This window comes from Squalius cephalus (assembly GCF_949319135.1).
Source record: "Squalius cephalus genome assembly, chromosome: 1".
NCBI lineage: Eukaryota > Metazoa > Chordata > Actinopteri > Cypriniformes > Leuciscidae > Squalius > Squalius cephalus.
In genome coordinates this window covers 66,102,121-66,121,832 of record NC_137122.1, presented here as the reverse complement: position 1 = coordinate 66,121,832, position 19,712 = coordinate 66,102,121, and the positions used below count along the sequence as shown (strand labels likewise).

The window sequence follows — 19,712 nt, the reverse complement described above, 5'->3', positions numbered from 1 at the left end:
TAGATTAATCCATTTAGACAATCAGCCATAGTTTCATTAAAACATATATAATTCTTTTAAATGATTTAGATCCCCTTTGTGCAGCTGCAGCGGAGAGCCCAGAGAGCCCAGCCGAGGAGTGGACGAGGCTGGCGATAGTGACGACTGCTCAGCTGGAGACGGCTCATCCGGACAATCCCACAGGCAAAAAGCTGAAGAAGAGAGCACAGCTATGGAAGGGCAAGGGGAAATTCACTTCCCAAAAGACAGGCACCACATAGTCTATCCCAGTGTGTCACTGACTGTGTTGCACTTGGCAAAAAACACAGTAAATAGACAATGTCAGAAGTTCAGTTTTTCTCTTTTTTTTATAAGCCTGAGGTAGTCGTGCTTCTACGGCTGCTGTCTCCTCTGTTACGGCCTCTACTGCGTCCTCATCTGGCACCAGTGTCCAAAGGACCAGACAGAGTTAGCCTCTTAAGAAGCGCCCCTATTTTTGAGAATTTTCAGAAAATGACATACCCAAATACAAATGTCTGTAGCTCTTAAACCCTATGGTCCACATTCATAACTCTGATCTTTTTTTAAACTAGACACTTGAAACTTAGTTACACAAGAGTCATTATAACTCAAAGTAGCATAGGAACAGAATAAAACAAGGTCAAATTTACATGAAAGTGACTCACGATTTCTTTGAATTAACTTCACTTAGGGAAAAAAATATCAGACTTTTATGTTAAGGGCCTGAAAACACCATAAAGATAAAACTGAATGTCTGACCATGTTTAGATTCAAATTTGAGGATGATACTCCCAAAAATGTAGTTTCTATAAGCTTTTATTCAAGAAAAGTATAGGCGTCCTTTCCAAAATGCAATTTGGAGACTCCAAATGGACACCTGGCACCCAACACCTTGACATCAATTCAGAACTGTTCTGCCCTTCAAACCACACAAGAAAAAAAACGATTTCAGCACAACATTTGAACATTTGAACAAAATTCCCTTTATTTTGAACAATTCTAATAGCAAAAACAGTGATTTCTCACTACATGTATAGACATTCCAGAAGTGATCGTTTTCAAACTAATGTATAAAATATATAAAAAGAAAACAATAAATGTTTTAGAACATTTGTAATTACAAATTGTGGTTTTTACTCAAATAAATTGCAATAAACTGATAATTATAATGAATATCCTATTACTTTCTGCTGCTCTTCGTCGCTGCTCCTCTTCATCTTCATCTTCATCAAAAACACCTCCAAATCTCTTCTGTAGTCGACGATCCATGATAGAGATACTCAGATATATGTTTTGGAGTAAATCCGTGCATTTATGCAAGCTCCATGTGTCAAAACATTGCGTGTATATGTGTGTTTACAGTCTATGGTCGGCGAACTATGTGTGTGCGTTGCGCGAGTGGCGAAAGCGCTCATGTGAATGAAAACATTGCGCACTTGAATTTGACGAATATGCTTGCATAAACTGCCTATCACCAGAGAATGTCTAATATGGCGAGAAGTTTCACTCTCAGTACACTTCCGGCTTCTGAACTGGTTGCAGTTCCACTCTGATTCCATATGAGGGCGCTCACAGGACGAGTGCAGAATGAATGGAGGTCAATGGCGCTACACCAATAAAAATCCACTTTTCTCAGGATATAATTTTTTGTCTAGTAATTTGAATGTTGTAATCGAAAGGAGATGCAAATAAATTACACATTGCTGGGTGTTAGATTTTTTTGAGTCACTTATTTGCTTTAAAAAGTCTTTTAAAGTGTCAATGACGTCATATACATGTACGACAAGAGATACTGCTTCACGGCAGTCCTTCAGTCACTCTGGTGCGTTCGCGCTCTGCACTTTCTTTTCACTCGAGGCATCGACAACACAGCTGACACAGGTAAACACACTTGCTAGAAGAGTTTTTGTTTTGTTTGTTTCTGGTCCCGCTTCGGATGCCACGATGCCATCAAGCGGTATCTCTGGTCGTAATCAGTCCTACACTGACCAATCAGCGTTCATTAGCAGAATGCTAGCGTGTTATGGGCAACAACAACTCAACCTGTAAGAAATCGAAAGGACATAAGTACTCGTTCATTCAACTTTCGACCTAAAACCCATGTTGAACTTGCAAAATCTACAATCAGATTTGAGATTTATCAACGGCAATCGGGTGAAAGAGACACATTTAGCCGTCTAGCCCCATAGACTCCCATTCATTTTGCACTCATGGCGATCGCCCCCCAGTGGAACTCTGGTGGTACTACAACCAAAATTCGGTACAATAGGACTTAATAGGGAGTGGGCAGGCTCTCCGTAGACGGGCTCTGCTATCACTGCAATCGATTTTAGTTGGCTAATACTTCCATCAATCAAAACTGAACTGCCTGGACATTGGCCGGCTTTATCCAGGCTTTTATCCAATCGAAAACCCAGGTGCGAGATTGACAGCGCACGCAGCCTGTCAGGCACTCTCTTACTGTTTTGGTCTAAAACAAAGCCTGTGATTGAAGGAGAGAGAAGTGAGAGGGCTTGTTTGATACGTAAGACTTTGCTCAACAAACATGACACCCAAATGTAGTATTATAAGTCTCGAATGAGAAGTGAGAGTCGAAAGAATGTCCGGTAGTGAACTACTGTTTACAGTTTTTATATCGTAATTCGGTCAGAAATGTCAAGATTGTGAGGCGAACAAATAGTTTTGGATTAAAAGGCTTGGATATTCCATTTCCTTGGACTCTTGGGGATTTATGAAAACAATTTGTTTTGGACAATTTCACCGAAGTGGAAAGAGGGAAGAATTTTGACGGTAAGTAAACAAACTGAATTGGCGCCGCCCAGTTCAGGTGACTAACAACTAGATTACAGTTTTATGACTGTTATAAATCATATTATGCTTTGTGTGTGGACTTAATGGAATCTTGAGAGTCTACGCTTTCAAACGATGTGCTGTATGACCGTATATTTTGAAGATTTAATGCTTCAAAGTTACAATGAAGTTTATGCAGCGTCACTTCCGAGGGTGGGTGTGCCGTGTACGGTGTTACAATATATTCGGTTCCTGAAATATTCAAGTACAGCTCGCTGCATCGTGCGGTGGACATCCAACCCGGCCCACATCCAAGTGTGACGTCAGAAGATACGCCCATGTCCAAATACGGCACGTGACTCATTTCCCGCGGGGGATATCCAACCCGGTGTGGTGAATAATCGGGTCCGGCTGAAGAAATGGGTCCGGGCTGAGGACCCAAGCAATCCGATTGGTTCAAAGCCCGTTTTATGGGTAATCGCTTTAGTGCCTGGTTACAAATCATACAAAATCACTTTATTATAGAAGACGTTTGTACTACGTTATAACGAATCATTAATGTATTTAATGTATTCTAAAGTATACGTTTCATATACTAGTATTTAACCGAAGCTATAGATTGTGAAATTAAACATTTCTCGTTGGTAGTGTTTTTTAGTTAGCTTAGATAATAGCATAGCATACAGCTAACGTTATCCGATGATCGTGATTCGTGCTATGAGCTTTTCCTGAGCTTATACTGCACTGATACTGCCTTACCATATTCACAGCCATTCGTAATGCAATTATAATTATGTAATTATTTTGTACACTTTTATTTATTAAAATATTCTTAAAATAATGCTTATTTGTGTATATTACTATTTTTCGTATTACCAGTTTAGACATTTAAATAAATTACAGAATGCTAGCTATGTTTTGTGGGTATAAATATTAAATCTAGCCTTGACTAAAGAACAGTATAATAAAATTATGGAATCACAATTTTTAATGTAATTAATCAAACCCCTTAATTCATATAATAATCTTTTATTTGAAAGAAATAACATTTTTAAAGTATGTTTTGTGACAAAGTTATTTGTTATTAAGCAATGGGGCATAAAATGCTTTTTTATTACAAGCATGTCATTTGTGTACTAATGCATATGATTTATGTCAGAATTAATTCTTAATACAGAACATCATACAACACAATAACATTTAATGTAATAAAATGAGAGAACCAAAACTTATATAAAAATTTAATTAAATTACACAATACAATACATAATGAATTCAACTGAATTATGAGATGTAATATATTACATTTTTATTAACACAAAACTACAAGCAAAATGCACATCGTTTTAGGACATTTATAGAGCTTTTTAAAATACACAACAATACAAAGCAGCTTTAAACAAACATACTCTAGTATGTATTTACTTTCCTAAACACTTTTGTGATAGTCCTCTGGCTATACATTGTGGAGATTTAAAAACAATTAATGTTGAGTTAGCTGTGTTAAAATATTTAATGAACTGTAAGGTTAAAGTTTTTTGAGAGCTAATGAGACACAAATAGATGCAGTGTCTTTTGCTGTATGTAAAGTCAGATCTTTAGTTTGAAGTAAATTCATGTTGTATGTGCAGTCAATTCTTTGTGGAACCATCCTAAGGCCTAGATGATGCAGTCAGTCAGTTTCCCCTTTAGATGGTGCGGTCGTGACCTGGTAGGTGAGGAGGCTGGACTAGGTGTCATGGACTGACTTGAGGAACTCTGCAAAAACACACAAACAACACGTCACATGCAACTGTACACTTGCAGTCCTTAGTGCTATGGAACATCACTCACTGTTTTTGCTTTGATATGCAAACTCAAAGGTGCAACGCAGCAGACGTAGTTAGCTCGTTGAACCTGGGTGCCGTGGATGGACTGGCACGAGGAACTCTGCAAAAACACACACACAACACGTCACATGCAACTGAACACTTGCAGTATTTGGTGCTGTGGAACATCACTCACTGTTTTTGCTTTGATAAGCAAACTCAAAGGTGCAACGCAGCAGCAGACGTAGTTAGCTCGTTGAGCCTGGGTGCCGTGGATGGACTGGCACGAGGAACTCTGCAAAAACACACACACAACACGTCACATGCAACTGTACACTTGCAGTATTTGGTGCTGTGGAACATCACTCACTGTTTTTGCTTTGATAAGCAAACTCAAAGGTGCAACGCAGCAGCAGACGTAGTTAGCTCGTTGAACCTGGGTGCCATGGATGGACTGGCACGAAGAACTCTGCAAAAACACACACACAACACGTCACATGCAACTGTACACTTGCAGTCTTTAGTGCTGTGGAACATCACTCACTGTTTTTGCTTTGATAAGCAAACTCAAAGGTGCAACGCAGCTTCAGACGTAGATAGCTCGTTGAACCTGGGTGCCGTGGATGGACTGGCTTGAGGAACTCTGCAAAAACACACACACAACACGTCACATGCAACTGTACACTTGCAGTCTTTAGTGCTGTGGAACATCACTCACTGTTTTTGCTTTGATATGCAAACTCAAAGGTGCAACGCAGCTTCAGACGTAGTTAGCTCGTTGAACCTGGGTGTCATGGATGGACTGGCACGAGGAACTCTGCAAAAACACACACACAACACGTCACATGCAACTGTACACTTGCAGTCTTTAGTGCTGTGGAACATCACTCACTGTTTTTGCTTTGATATGCAAACTCAAAGGTGCAACGCAGCTTCAGACGTAGTTAGCTCGTTGAACCTGGGTGCCGTGGATGGACTGGCACGAGGAACTCTGCAAAAACACACACACAACACGTCACATGCAACTGTACACTTGCAGTCTTTAGTGCTGTGGAACATCACTCACTGTTTTTGCTTTGATAAGCAAACTCAAAGGTGCAACGCAGCAGACGTAGTTAGCTCGTTGAACCTGGGTGCCATGGATGGACTGGCTTGAGGAACTCTGCAAAAACACACAAACAACACGTCACATGCAACTGTACACTTGCAGTCCTTAGTGCTGTGGAACATCACTCACTGTTTTTGCTTTGATAAGCAAACTCAAAGGTGCAACGCAGCAGACGTAGTTAGCTCGTTGAACCTGGGTGCCATGGATGGACTGGCTTGAGGAACTCTGCAAAAACACACACACAACACGTCACATGCAACTGTACACTTGCAGTCCTTAGTGCTATGGAACATCACTCACTGTTTTTGCTTTGATATGCAAACTCAAAGGTGCAACGCAGCTTCAGACGTAGTTAGCTCGTTGAACCTGGGTGCCATGGATGGACTGGCACGAAGAACTCTGCAAAAACACACACACAACACGTCACATGCAACTGAACACTTGCAGTCCTTAGTGCTGTGGAACATCACTCACTGTTTTTGCTTTGATAAGCAAACTCAAAGGTGCAACGCAGCAGCAGACGTAGTTAGCTCGTTGAACCTGGGTGCCGTGGATGGACTGGCACGAGGAACTCTGCAAAAACACACACACAACACGTCACATGCAACTGTACACTTGCAGTCTTTAGTGCTGTGGAACATCACTCACTGTTTTTGCTTTGATATGCAAACTCAAAGGTGCAACGCAGCTTCAGACGTAGTTAGCTCGTTGAACCTGGGTGCCGTGGATGGACTGGCACGAGGAACTCTGCAAAAACACACACACAACACGTCACATGCAACTGTACACTTGCAGTCCTTAGTGCTATGGAACATCACTCACTGTTTTTGCTTTGATATGCAAACTCAAAGGTGCAACGCAGCTTCAGACGTAGTTAGCTCGTTGAACCTGGGTGTCATGGATGGACTGGCACGAGGAACTCTGCAAAAACACACACACAACACGTCACAACACATTATCTCTAATAGTTTTTTTTTTTTTGTAATGTACAAACGGCATGGCAATATCATTACATCTTTGCATTAGAATATACAGAACAGGTGCATAAAAGAAATACAAATACAACAAGAAAAATGATAATCATAGTATTAAACAAAAAAGATTGAAAGGTTAAAGGGGCTTGGTTGTGTTTTTGTTTTGTAAATCATATTCTTCTCTAATGCAAACACTATTTATTGCATTCTTCTTTTTCATCACTTTAAGGGCTTTTATATAAGACAAACTCATTAAGAAGTTGTCTCTCATTTACAACTCTTCTCATTTATAACTCATATATAAGTAAAGTAATATATTACAAGTAACATGCATTACATAATAAGATCACTTTTTGATTTTACGAGTAAAGAAACGCATTACAATAACGTACATTACGAAATCAGATATATATCTGTTTATATATTATTATTTATATATATACATATTTAGGCCTAATAAATAAGATTTATGTATCATACACATTTATGTCACGTACACTGTGTTGTGTACAACCTTAACAAAAATAAAGTACCTTCATGTTTACATACACATACATACATTAAGGTTATATGCACTACTTTCAAAGTTTGTCACCACAATCAACCTCATTGCACAAATAAATGCAAAGGCATTTGCAAATGAGAAATGTTCCAGAGATATCGCTGCCACCAAAGTCAGTCCACTTTCGCATCCCCAATAGCAGCTGAAATTTTTCACTTTTGCTCTAGAGCCCTGTGCTTTTGGTATGGCACTCGGGGCGGGCCCTGGGGTCACCGTGCCGAATTTGGGGCCCCTGGGACCTTTCTATAAAACTCCTACTAGCCAATTAATGTTAGAGGCTGAAAATGTTAGTTTTAGGGTTAGGGTTAGTGAATATTTTTGCCTTCGCTCTACAGACCGGCGCTTTCGGTATGTCGATCGGGGCGGGCCCAGGGGTCACCGTGCCAAATTTTCTATAAAACTCCCACCCACCCATTAAATGAATGCATTTGCCACAGTGGTTTCGCGAACACCGCTTGGAAAGGGCCGATCGACTAGGGGGAGACATTTTCCATCTCGCCACGGCCCCCTGGAGCGGGCGGAAAAGTTTGGTGTTTAAAAAAGTTTCATTCTCGTTAATTAAACCACCCCTACTGTACTAAGCACACTCGACTGAACACATCACACTCATTTTCAAGTCATTTTAGTGCTTGATGTGCATAAAAAATGCAGTGTCCGTGAAACCCTTATTTTGCATCCTCTGAATAGGTTGGATCTGGGACATTTATGTGTTTTTGCTCTCCCGTCATGTGTGATATCAATTCTCGTTAATTAAACCACCCCCACTGTACTAAGCACGCTCAACTGAACACATCACACTAATTTTCAAGTCATTTCAGTGTTTAATTTGCATAAAAATGAGTGTCCTCGAAACCACTATTTGGCGGCAAAATAGTGGCTTCGCGGACACGGTGGTTTTTAAGCTCAGCTTTCGAAATATTTTGATGAAACCTGTTTATCAGCACTCAGCGGGCTCCCCTGAGTCCGTAGCACCAAGTGTCATCCCAAAATTCCACTGTCCGTGAAACCACTATTTTGCACAGTGTAACAAATGCTACCTGGGATCTCCATATCTCAGCTCTGGAAGGCTCTAGAGCCTCCAATCTTGCACTCCTGTCTGCGCATCAGCACCCTCTATCCGAATCCAAGGTTTCAAGAAGATCCAAGAAACTTTATTTTTCGACCCAAAAAAAACGACAGGGGTAGGCCTTATAGTTTTTTTGGGTCGAAAAATAAAGTTTCTCGGATCTTCTTGAAACCTTGGATTCTGATAGAGGGCGATGAGGCGTAGAGATGAGTGCAAGTCCTGGCTCTCTACACCTCTCCTGAGCTGAGATATGGAGATCCCTTTTTAAATATGTACAAATAACTTTTTAACATATGCTTTTCTGGTAACAGGGCTGACACAATGAGCGTGTCCCTGTCTTTCAGATATTACATGAACTCAAAGAAAAGAAGAGAACACTTGTCTTCTACCATCAACTTCATGAAAGGCAGATGATGCAAGGAGAAGTAGAAAAATCATACTGAGGGACATGCCATTTTCAACATTTCTGCAAGATGCTGTGCACAAAAATGTGATTAAAATCCTTTAAAAACAAAAGAAACAGAAATTAATTTATTCTTATATTATTAGACATATTATGGAAACTAAATTATAAAATATTTTATTTGTTTTATGGTTTATTAAGATTTACAGAGCTTTTTTTTCTAAGGGACACAAAATGGCACGTTTACGTATAATGACCCAACTTTGATAGGACTCATTAGATCAGGGTTCACCAATCTCGGTCCTGGAGGGCCGCTGTCCTGCAGAGTTTAGCTCCAACCATCTCCAACACACCTGTTTGAAAGTTTCTAGTATGCCTAGTGAGACCTTGATTAGCTGGTTCAGGTGTGTTTAATTGGGGTTGGAGCTAAACTCTGCAGGACAGCGGCCCTCCAGGACCGAGATTGGTGAACCCTGCATTAGATATTGCTTGATGCTGCAATATTTTTTTTTACCTACAAGAGTCTCCTAGGATAGAAGGAATGGGTGGATATTCCGGAGCAACTTGGCATTTCTGACTGACCATTTGCCATCTTGGTTTGGAGGGGGAAAAAAATCGAAGCACAACGGCTTGCCACTTGGTTTAAATATATAGGATGATGCACCAGGGTGGGTCCACTGAAGAGGATGATGTGCAACTATGCCATCAAAACCCGTGCAAATTTAAGAATTTTTTTTTTTAATAGCTGTCCACTGTAGTGACCACTATGCATGAAAGGGTTAATCCATATAAAACAGCGATTAATCTTGCAAAGTACGTTTTGGTGTTACTGCTATCATTACGTTAGTAATTCATTAAGTTAACTAAAAAGTGTCGCTATGTTGTGAGAAGGTATTCCTTTGCAGAGATCCCAACCGTAACTAAGCATTTAACAAACAGAAAAAAGTGACATCTCATTACCAGATGTTCTCCAGTCCTAAAAGTAAAACAAAAACACAAACAATCTGTATTTAAAAGATCTTTTAGAAAGTCATGGACTCTTTTGAGCCTTTGTCAGTGATACTCTGAAATACTTCCCATCCCATACATGAAAAAAATACATGCCATGTTGGTGATATCATATCATATATATATATATATATATATATATATATATATATATATATATATATATATATATATATATATATATATATATATAAATATTCTTACATAGGCTATATAAAATAAAATGACACAACCCTGTCTCTTTTTGTTAAATTTCAGTTTTATTGATCAATAATAGCAATTATGAAAGTATAAGTAGCCATACAAGTCAAGAAATAAAGTAATTAAACGATTCAGTCAAACATAAGTCAGCAGGCTACAACGTTAAAGATAAAAAGCCTAAATAATTTAACGTTATATAAAGTTATGAAACTAAAACTTTGCCCTCAGCCAAAACGATTTGCCAGGGAACAAAATATAGATTAATGATTTCAAAGATCGTCCCACAAGACGAATTATATCTCATGTTTAACCACTCCACTAGACTAGAGAGCAGCAGCAGCTCTAGCCGAGGTAAGGCTGTTCCAAGCGGGATACATGAGCGCTGAGCAACCGGTGATCCCTTGGATCTCACATCTCCGAAAACGTCAGATCAAATTTTTAAATAGGCGCTATCTGTATAAACAAACAACATATTTGAGCTTTAAACAACTACATTATCGACTGAAAAACTCTTAAAACTACATTTCGTGACACAATAACAGTAGTATTTTTAAATTTCGCGGTCTTTCTCCTGCTATTGACGCAACTTGAGATTTTAAATATTAGCTATAGAATATACACGATTTACATATACAATATAAAATTTAATTCAATCTTACCTTGCATATAGCAGCGGGATTTAGCATTCTACATAAAGCTACCACATAATAACACTAAAACAGCTCACGTTAGCTACAAGTTATCGCGAGAACAGATTTAGATCAGGCATACTACTGGCATACTAATGGGGTCCTCAGCCCGGACCCATTTCTTCAGCCGGACCCGATTGTTCATCACACCGGCCCACATCCAAGTGTGACGTCAGAAGACACGCCCATATCCAAATACGGCACGTGACTCGCATGCGCAAAATGGCGCTGCACTTCCTGTAGGAAATGTTTACGGTTATCATATGGTTATCATAGTTATTGGTTTATAATAAAAATGGTAGGCCCACATGGTCATACGTTACATCTGCATTGCTCACTGGTTTTGTAAGTCAATGACATGGTAATACAAGTAAACAATGTACGTTAAAACAATATTTTTGTATTTCTGTTACACAAATGGTAATCAATAATCATGGTTTTGCTATAATAAACGTTTAAGGGAGCATATACTTAAACTAAAACGAGTTTGTCACTTTCTTAATTATATGTGGACTCCAAATTGCACTTATATATTTACCCCTTCTAAATAAAAATAAATGTAAACTTTTTTACATTTCTTTCTATGTGGTTATAGAAATATTGCATTTTTACAACCAAATTAAGACTTCACTTATTAATGCCTGTTATAGCAAATAAAACAATAGAACAGCAGAATGGAATTTAAGTAAACCTTAAGTTAAAAAAAAACAATATGGTGAAACTTGAAAAAAAAAATTGTGCAAGTTCATTTCAGTAATTCAACTAAAAGCTGATACTAATATATAATATAGATTCATTACATGCAAAGTGAGATATTTCAAGCCTTTGTGTTCTAAATTTGATTATTATGGCTTACAGCTATGAATTACTAAAATAAAGGAACTTTTGCACAATTTTCTAACACATAAAAACCAGTTAATCCCTCACTTATTTAGTAAGCTAGTTTAACATATCAAAATACCATCAGTTTAAAATATCTTGGTCACAAATTAATATTTTGTGTTAATACATCAAGTTTACACACATGGGTACATTTTAATTTACACAAAACAATTAAAAAATGTATATCAATCTTTAAACAACTGAAAAATTGGAGTGAGTCTTAGTTTATTGAATTGTAATGATTAACCTCCTTAAGTTTAACTAATTTGCTCATTATCAGGTAAAATAATGATGCAATCATCATATGCAGTCACTTAATGATATGGCCAGATATAAGAAGGAAAAACTCGAGAATGATTCAAGAATGAATTTATTTATATATACATGCATTTATTTATATTATATGAAAAAATTATTTGTGGAAGAACAAAATATTGTGCTACAACAAAAGCACCAAAAAGATCCCCCTTTCAGTTGCTGCAAGAATGGCTGTAGGCTTCAACTCTGTGAGAGTGAGAGAGAGAAGAAATAGACATTTGTTTAACATGTTCAACTGAAATATATTTCTCTGATCTAACACTTATGGAACGTTGGGAGTTGTAGAGAGAGAAAGTCAAATAGAATATTAATGTTACTGACGCCTAATTTGTGTAAATGTAACGAGCAATACCCACCAATTGAATGGTCTCCCTTCTTTCCTCAATTGTTTGTCTATTTGTCTGTTAAAATCTTCCACTTCACTGAAATAGTTATCAGAGAACAGTCACTGTTGTGTTAACAGAAATATCAGTAGCAAAAGGGAGCACTGGGCATTGTGCAAAAATAATTAATAATCTACTCTGACCTGCAATGATAATCCGGACCAGAAAGGAAGACCTGCTCAGCCTCCTGTAAGGAGATATCCCGGAGGACAGCCAGGGCATTTATGATGGCCTATGAAAAACATTAATATAAATATACAATAATATCAGTATTAAACAGCCATTATATAGTAGTGCTAGCATACAGTTTATACAGTACATTTTATATGCACAGGAGCAGGACACACAAACACATTACATGGTTCAGCATACCTCTGGAAAAAGAACACCACAGATGAACTGCACTTCATCTTTAACGCTCAATTGTGTTGGTATCCTATCCAGCAATCCTCTCAGATATGAAAACAAGATGTCCTGCTGTTCCTCACTGTCGAGGTAGACAGGCACCCGGGAAGAAGTTACCTTACGTAACCACTTAGATGGCTTCCCGTTGAGTACACCCTAGGGTCAAACCATGGTACAAAAACAATTATTTAAGGAATTAATACATTTAAGATAAAGATACAATAATTTGCAGCATAGTTGCATAGTCACTAATTAAAACATTGGCCCTTGGAGAATCTTTACTAGGAGTTAGTCTTTAAATATAAATAAATGTGAACATTGTTAAAGTACCACCAAATGTTCCTCAGATCCCTGTAACTTCACAATAAAGTCCACTAGTTTTTTTTTCTTCAGCTGTGCGGACATTGACAGCTTCAATGTGGGCTGGGACTTTCTCAGAGATAGCTTTCTGTCTTGGCACTCTGTAGACAGGCTGAAGAGTTCCTTGTAACAAGCTTCTGGCCTCATCAGTCCAGAAGGCAAACCGCTGACCATGCCTTTCAAACATTAAGAAGGTAAATCTAAAGCACTGCATAGGCAAAAGCATACACAAAATGTCTGATTAAGTGGAAGGTGTGGTTTAAAACTGTTTAAACCACAGATAGTTCCAGTCTGTTTGTTCACCAAAATTAATACAATACCTATAAACAATTGTGACCATGGTACCTAGTGATGGGGACGAGACCGTCATTGAGTGATGATTGCCTGTCAACATTGCATTTATTTATTACTGTTAAGTGTTGTGTGTTTATTTATTTGAACATAAAAAAATGCGTTGGAAAAAAAATCTCAAGGACTCGATCCGAAATTACGACTGTGGTCCGAGACCGAGTCAAGACCGAGTCTTTGAAGGAACGAGCCCGAGAAAGCAGAAATTGGTCTCGAGTCTGGTCCTACATCACTAATGGTTCCATATAGTTGCAGCTGCATACAGAGTGAGGAAACTATTGTAAACATTACCCATTCACCTTACTTAAGTTACATGTAGCTAAATGGATGATAGTCATTATTCATATCTAGTGAACAGATTTATATCGATTTGAATAAATTAGCCAAGGCACAAAATGAACAATAGACTGCAAATGGAAACATAAATGTAATAAAAAACAGCACAAGGTATTAAAACCAGAAAAAGTTACAGAAATGAATATACACATTGTTTAGTGGCGTCATACCCTTCTATTTTGAAGCGCTCCATCAGAATGAGACACCACCACTTTCGAATGGAAGACATGTCCATCTGAAAGATGTGTGACAGTGACGAGGAGAATCTTTAGTTCATAATGTATCCATTTTCTTCATGATGAAGAGTGTGCACTCAGACAACATGTAAAGTGAGAAATTTCCTTTTGCATTTTTTTTAAAATCAACTAACCTCCTCGAAGTCAAACCCCACACCTGTCACAATGCAAAGGGTATACTGAAATATAAAAGACAGAAAACATTTTATTTACAATGTTGACAGAAACTTGTACAGACTTGCCAAATAAACTGACCTTACCATAAGCATGAAAACCCCACAGTCATTTCCACAGATCTGGTGTGGCAATCCCTAAAAAGCAACAAAAAAAAGGTAACATACATGTCAAATAGATGAAAGCATTACCATCTCGGTTACATTATGACATCTATGATATGCAGATTATGGGAATTAATAATATTTGTAGCTAAATATGCATTTATTAATCACCACAATATCATGTCCAGTTTTTTCAGTCCAGCTCCCAGGATCAATTTTTTGTGCAAGATTTCTACAAAAAAAAAGAAAAAAAGGATAAGAATGTAGCCGAAATATATCAGTACAGGCTATAAGAACGTAGCCGAAATATATCAGTACAGGCTATAAGAACGTAGCCAAATATGTATGTACAGGCTATTAGAACGTAGCCGAAAAATGTATGTACAGGCTATTAGAACGTAGCCGAAATATATTAATACAGGCTATAAGAACGTAGCTGAAATATATCAGTACAGGCTATAAGAACGTAGCCAAATATGTATGTACAGGCTATAAGAACGTAGCCGAAATATATCAGTACAGGCTATAAGAACGTAGCCGAAATATAAATTGCTATATGAACATGTCAAACAGTATGCCTCATTTGTGAACCTAAAAATGGCTCTGTATTCAGCATCACCAAATCCAGACTCATGCAATGTGTAATGGGAGTCTAAAAATAACATCTCTCTCATGAGTGGCTTCATGACCTATAATGTGGTATTTGGTAAAAGATAAAGATACACAACATTGTACAAGTCGTTAGAAAAAAAATTATGGAATTCACAATTTCAATTTACATGATTTAACAATAACCGCCACATGTACAATCTAATATCTTAGAACAGTACCAATCCCTTACACAGAGAACGAAGTGATCTGGCCCAATTGAGTATGTCCATGCCGGAAACACCAACAAGTCTTTCATGTCAACATCCTCCTAACATTAATCAAATGTCTTGTAATTATGCAGATCTAAATTTTTGGAACAACATACACATTGTACTTTTTGCATACTTACTGGAAAGTTGACAACCACATTATTTGGTGTACGCTTCCATGTAGGAACTACGTACATGTTCTCTATATATATGTCTTTTCCCTAAAGTACAAAAAAAAGTATATATATTTCTAAGTAAAAAGTTTATAACTACTTTGAGAGTAGACAATAAAATGAAAGAATATAGTAACTGATAAATTATGTTGAATTTAGGCTTTGGTCTAGTGTATATATAATACATATATAGAAGTTACATACGTGTTGCTGAGCTGCTTCATGGATCAATTTAAAGCAGGCATTCCCAATCTACAAACAAACAACCAAATAAAATATAAGACTATCATTAATTGTCTCCAAATATCAGTAATCATTAAAAAACTAATACAAACAGGGCTTTCCCCCCTCCTATTTTGAACAAACTTCCCACTACTCACCTGGGAATCCATGTATCTTTGTAGCCCTAGGCTCCAAAACTCTTCACGGGTAACACATATGGGCCCTTCTTTTATAATAATTTCCGCTCCAGGCCGTCTCGTGTCCAGAACATAGCTGAGCTGAAAATGACTATTATTAGTACAAGAGCAAAATACATGGCATTCTTTGTTAAAAGCTTCTAAAGTTATTAAGGCCAGAGGATTTTTTTTCTTTCTTAACATCAATTATAGAGTGGGTAACATGAACAATCTGGGGTGTAACCTGTAGAGATCATAGATCAAATATCGGTTACACCCATAACTGTGCAGAACCGAAGATATTGATCCAAACGGATCACGGATCAATGATGATCCGTTGCACCACTACACATATCACATTTTAATAATTAGCTTACCAATTTGTCCTGGATAGGATTCAATTCTTTTTCCCAGGGTTTACTCAGTCCTGAGAAGCCGAGGGAAGCTGGACTGGGCGCAGCGAGGGACGCTGGACTGGGCGCAGCGAGGGACGCTGGACTGGACGCTGGACTGGGCGCAGCGAGGGACGCTGGACTGGGCGCAGCGAGGGACGCTGGACTGGGCGCAGCGAGGGACGCTGGACTGGGCGCAGCGAGGGACGCTGGACTGGACGCTGGACTGGGCGCAGCGAGGGACGCTGGACTGGGCGCAGGACTGGGCGCAGCGAGGGACGATGGCTTGGGCACTGACTCTGCTGTAACTAAAACAGAAAATGACTGTAAGGGTTCCTATAAACCCATAAAATAAGCATTCTGTCATACAGAAAAACTAAATGAAAAGCTTGACAAAAGAAAAGCAGAATGAGTCCCTCATTACTCACCAGTTACCGCAGTATCAAAAGAGGAGGATTGAGAATTCACAGCCATGGTTGCACCTAAAACACAAACAAACATCCTCACTCTTATAAAAAAAATACATAAATAAATCTATAATATTCACAATCAAAGATGATTGATCTTCCGACCACAACAACTGCACCTTCGTACCTGGAATTTGACTGCATGCTGCAGTATCAACAGAGGAGGATTGAGAATTCACAGCCATGGCTGCACCTAAAACACACATAAACAAACATCCTCACCTTAATAAAAACAGACGCATATATAAATATATAATATTCACAATAATATCATTACCACTAAGACTTAATAATGAGGGTGGAATACATACCCAACACTGTCTGACCATTGGAATTTAACGCTATGTCCACTCCCATGCCCAGTCTAGTCTTCATGTTCTCTATGGTTCTGGAGTTTTTGTAGATGTTGTGGTGATGCAAGATGTTCCGCATCAGAAAGATGTGTGAGGAGGGAGTCATCATATTAAGAAAATGGTTATTTTTTCTCATTCCAGAGAAGAGCTGTTCGGCACACTGGCTATTGAGCCAACCACACAACTCCGGGACCAGTTCCACCTTACGCAAGGTATCCCTGGCGTCCTTAGAATTAGCCTCATGGAAACGATCATATAGGGCATAATGATCAGATGATCCTGTTATAGGGTGGCCATTTACATCTGGCACTGACTTTTCTGTGAGTAGCCACGGAAAGTTCACTTTAATCTGCCCAGAATTTGCAAGCTGAATGTTTTCCTCTGTAGGCTCTAGCAGCCTGCCCCCATGAGGATGGAAGGTTTCGGGTTTTCTAATGTTAGTGTGTGTTGCCAACCCTCTGGCAAAATCATACAATGAAATATTTGGAAAATGTTTCATTGAAAACAAAAGGTCTGTGAAGTCCCGTGGGCTCTCAGCTCTGATGTTAAATTTTACCCCATAGACCACAGCACAAGGACAGGTGACCACAGCCCATCCACCTGTTGAAGGAAAACACAAATCACAGGCCCGTTTGAAAGAACCGTAAACAAAGAACTGCTTGTAAAGTGTGAAAAGTTTTTTCTGTTATACAACATAACATACCAGATGCTCCCCAGATCTGTGAAAACACCTTGTCGTAACTGGCTCTGTTTTTCATTTCTTGCTGCAGTCGTCCAACCAAGTCCATTCGCGAGCCCTTGGGGTCGATGCCACACTCCCTACATAAGGAACGCACTGCCTCTATCTATAGTGAACATTAGCATATTTGAATAATTAACACATAGTATGATTCAGTAATACACATATATTAACTGACATAGCTCACAGTAAATGATTTAATGACTCAAATACCTTGAGTTTTAGAAGCTCATCTGTTAGCCGGTCCTCTGTGAGGGTAAACTCGGATTCCTCCTTTACACTATAAGGAGAATGCACCTTCTGATATTCTGTATTGAGAAGATGATTCCCGCTTCTTGTGTGAGGACCAATCCATGGAGCCCAGTTATGGTAGCTCGGACGAACCACAAAGGGGTTTGCCTTATTGTCTTTGAATAAGAAATTGTTAATAGAATATTCCATCATAATTCCATAGTAAAGAAAGCAAACACTAATATGTGATACCAGCTGTATCAGGGAATCATACTCACTTGGAACCAAACCACGGCTGATCATTTCCAGAGAAACATGTTCCCAGAAATCTTCAGCATTCACCTTTCCATCAAAATCCTCTGGTGGTTCCTCAATGCTGCTCACTAAAAAGCAAGACTTTACTAAACACAAGTCTTACCTAAGTTGGACATGCAATGTACATGACATAACAAACGAGTAAAAAAAAAAAATAAATGTGTGGACTTACCAGGCATACTAAAAACACCCTTCTTATGAAGGTCCATTACGACAGACACTGGATGGTAACCACATGTTACGCATGCAAAAGTGTAGGTGTGGTCGGATAGTGCCTCAAAACTCAAATAGGCATGCAGGATCCTTGTTTTTGAAGGAAAGACTTTACCCGAGGTTCTCTCTAAGACCTCAATTGCACTTCCTACAGCCTGGTGAGTCTGCCAAATAGAGGTCACATTATGTAAACTTTACAATACATATTCATGCAAAATTCTTTGTTGTTGTTTTATACCACAAATTCAATACAACAAGGTTCTTTACCTGGAGACTGTTGCGCAGAAAATGGCACAAGTGTATCGACAGAAGTATGTGGTCGTCAAAATTATAGATACCATCGCACCACTCCTGATATCGATATACCATGCCACATCTATAGCACTGTTTCCTGTACATTGATATTCCTACCAAAAGCAAGTGCCAATAAAGAGGTTACCAATTTTTTTGTCACTGATTTACCGTACAACCCTAATACATTAAACACTAAAATGAGTGCATGGAGATGCTATTAAGCCTACAAGTGGAGAGGGAGACCCTGACAATCATGGTCATCAACACTTAACAGTACATGTAAAAAGGAATTAAATGTTAAATTAATGATAAATTTAAATAAAACATAACAAACCTTCTATGACACTGGTCATCGTCAGGATTTTGGCTTTTGATGTGATGATCAATGGTTCACTCAGTGGAATTACCTCAGAACATTCTGTGCAAAAGGCTTCAGATGGTGTGAAGCTCAGAGGAAAATTACAAGAGTTTAACACATCTGAGGGGATGACTGCAGGTAGTTTCTTTTTATCAAATATGTACCTAACCATCCGAGACAGATTCTGGCCTTCGGGTGGGTACTGGGCTCCGTCCTCTGCCTCAAAACCTTCTACATTGGTGGGAAATTGTTGTGCAATGCTATCCTCCTCCACACTTCTGGTTTTCCGGAAGAGTGCCCTGTCCACTTCAAATAGGTGCCACTTTGCAACATTTTTGTGAAGGCATGACTGCCTTGGTTTAGCACAAGGACAATGCCAAGAAATTGTTTTGGCATCATAGGAAACCATGACTCGACCAAGCCTGCTGTAGTAGGAAATGGTGGGCTCGAACACAGAAATGTATTTTTTATGGCTGGGCCCACAAACGGTCACTAGGCAGGAGAGAGGGACTCCTGCGTCAATTGCCTCTCTCTGGCGTGCCAAACATTTCTCCTTCTTGTCCTTTCCAAACCACCTATCATCAACCATGGCCTGTAAACCTTGCTCTGTCAGTAAGGAAATCTCCCTTCCGGCGGGTGGGCAGTATGCAAGTGATCGAAGGTGATGGCACTCATAGGAACGGATGTTTGATCTTTCTGCAAATTCTTTATTAATTCTGCAGATATCAAGTTCACATGCTGTTCTTTGTTCTGAGCCCCACGTC

The 19,712-nt window shown here is 38.8% G+C and overlaps 1 protein-coding gene across 1 annotated transcript; it reads right to left on the bottom strand.

The window, feature by feature from the left end:
• Positions 1 to 3,806: 3,806 nt before the first annotated feature.
• LOC307171866 (uncharacterized protein) lies at positions 3,807 to 16,000 on the bottom strand. The gene is made up of 23 exons (XM_079893791.1): positions 15,964 to 16,000; positions 15,569 to 15,688; positions 15,393 to 15,440; positions 15,156 to 15,236; positions 14,327 to 14,387; positions 14,138 to 14,188; positions 14,012 to 14,056; positions 13,812 to 13,876; positions 13,001 to 13,133; positions 12,565 to 12,753; positions 6,595 to 6,627; positions 6,421 to 6,453; positions 6,181 to 6,279; positions 6,073 to 6,105; positions 5,836 to 5,931; positions 5,665 to 5,760; positions 5,557 to 5,589; positions 5,383 to 5,415; positions 5,209 to 5,241; positions 4,969 to 5,067; positions 4,795 to 4,893; positions 4,624 to 4,719; positions 3,807 to 4,548 (listed from the first exon to the last, which is right to left on the bottom strand). The coding sequence occupies exons 4-23, from the start codon at positions 15,173 to 15,175 to the stop codon at positions 4,450 to 4,452; spliced, it is 1,446 nt and encodes a 481-aa protein (XP_079749917.1). The 5' UTR covers positions 15,176 to 15,236; positions 15,393 to 15,440; positions 15,569 to 15,688; positions 15,964 to 16,000; the 3' UTR covers positions 3,807 to 4,449.
• Between the last annotated feature and the right edge of the window lie 3,712 nt (positions 16,001 to 19,712).

Bases quoted from the DNA above. Each gene is read 5' to 3' on its own strand.
- LOC307171866 (XM_079893791.1), bottom strand. From the start codon at position 15,175: ATGTGGTTGTCAACTTTCCA. The intron at 12,754-13,000 runs GTCCGCACAGCT...GTTTGACCCTAG, and splicing joins CCCACATTGAAGCTGTCAAT to GGTGTACTCAACGGGAAGCC. The intron at 6,280-6,420 runs GTTCAACGAGCT...GTGTTTTTGCAG, and splicing joins AGTCCATCCACGGCACCCAG to AGTTCCTCGTGCCAGTCCAT.